The 1810-nt window shown below is 38.4% G+C and overlaps 1 protein-coding gene across 1 annotated transcript; it reads left to right on the forward strand.

Moving 5' to 3' along the window:
• Nucleotides 1-223: 223 nt before the first annotated feature.
• LOC124173993 (tigger transposable element-derived protein 6-like) lies at nucleotides 224-1403 on the forward strand. The gene is made up of 3 exons (XM_046553150.1): nucleotides 224-348; nucleotides 439-987; nucleotides 1078-1403. The coding sequence occupies exons 1-3, from the start codon at nucleotides 228-230 to the stop codon at nucleotides 1230-1232; spliced, it is 825 nt and encodes a 274-aa protein (XP_046409106.1). The 5' UTR covers nucleotides 224-227; the 3' UTR covers nucleotides 1233-1403.
• The last annotated feature ends 407 nt before the right edge of the window (nucleotides 1404-1810 follow it).

Below are 1810 nucleotides of genomic sequence, written 5' to 3' on the forward strand. Positions count from 1 at the left end.
ACGAATTAGTTTGGGAATGGTTTGTGCGGGCAAGATCGAGGAATATTCCATTGTCAGGTCTAATAGTCCAAGAAAAGGCCCAGGAATTAGCAATTTCTTTGGGAAAATTGGATTTTAAGGCCTCCAATGGATGGTTAGAGAGCTTCAGAGCAAGACGCAATGTTGTTTGGAGCAGTGTTGTTGGCGAGTCAAATGACGTTGACATGGAAACTGTAGAGTGGAAATGTATGGTTCAAGTAAAAATTAAAGACTATCAACCATGTGATATCTACAACGGGGATGTAACCGGAATGTATTTTAGGGCTCTGCTGTCTAAAACATTGTGCGTAAAAGGAGAAAACTGCAAGGGTTTGTATGCATTTCCGGGTTCTACTTCTAGAAATTAGGGTAAAAATTCAAACAATGATGTCATATTTACACTTATTCTTTATTCTGTAGGAGGGAAGCACTCAAAGGAGCGTTTGACCATTTTCATTTGTGGGAATATGGCAGGGGAGCTCCTAAAGCCTCTTGTCATCGGGAAATCAGCTCGACCACGGTGCTTCAAAAACGTTGAAATTGAGAAGCTACCGGTCAAATGGAGACATAATAAAAAAGCATGGAACACGGCTTCAATCATGGAAGAGTGGCTTAAAAGTTACAATGCTGAAATGAAGAGGAAAAATAGGAAAGTCATACTTTTCCTTGACAATGCAACCTGTCACCCTAAAATTCACCTTGCGAATGTGGAGCTAGCCTGGTTTCCGGTAAACACAACAAGCATCATTCAGCCAATGGATCAGGGAGTAATTAGATCGCTGAAGGCACAATATTGGAAGTGCATGATGCGATCATTATTAGCTGCTGCAGATACTGCGAATTCAGTATCGGAGGTGATAAAAAAAATATTAGTGCTGGATGCCATTAATTGGATTAATTTGGCAATGAAAGATATTAAACAATGTTTCGCCAAAGCTGGAATTCTGCCAGAACTGATCCCCGAGAAAGGTAAGGAAAATAATTTATATCCTAATGTATCACCCATGTAAATGCATATTTACGCATTTACAGGATTATATGTATATATTGCTATTTTAGAGCCAATGGTGGATCAAAGCGAATTGCAGCAAGTAATAGGCATTGACATGAATGCTGAGACATTTGTGGATTTCGACAACGATCTTCTCACGAGCGATGAAGATGGTTCCTTAATAGCCAATAATAAAGAAGACGAAAGCTGTGACACCGACTAAGTGACCAAAATATGTGAAGAAAATAAAAAATCGTATAGAGAAATGTTGGTTTCATTAAAAGAATTAGAAGAATGCAATCTCAACAATGGTAACACTGATTTGTATAACATCTTACATGGGGCCATTGGCAACGTAGAAAATTGTATTCTACAGGAAAAAAGGAAAGACAGACAAAAATGACTGATTATTTCAAATAAAAAATTTAAAAATAATGCGATGCTGTTCCTTAATTATTTCGTCTACGTGTAGAATTTGAGTCAAACCAACCTTTTAAGGAACGACTGCAATAGACGTGATATGACTGTCGCGGTCTTTTTTGAATTTTCAGACCCTGAGTTAAGCGGAATACTGTCTAATCCGGAAAAAAGTGAAGGTCCCGAGAGATTCCGCTTAAGACAGGTTTCACTGTACTTTCCTCGAAAAACTCACTAAAATATTCTGCCCACTTTTTCTCGATATCAGCCAACAGTGCGTGGGGACAAAACTTTAAACTCATGAGCATTAAATCACTTGACGAGGTCACAGGGGCAGTAAAAAACATGTTCATTCAGACATCCAAAAATAGAAGAAGAAGCCTT

Source organism: Ischnura elegans, chromosome 2 (genome assembly GCF_921293095.1).
Source record: "Ischnura elegans chromosome 2, ioIscEleg1.1, whole genome shotgun sequence".
NCBI classification, from domain to species: domain Eukaryota; kingdom Metazoa; phylum Arthropoda; class Insecta; order Odonata; family Coenagrionidae; genus Ischnura; species Ischnura elegans.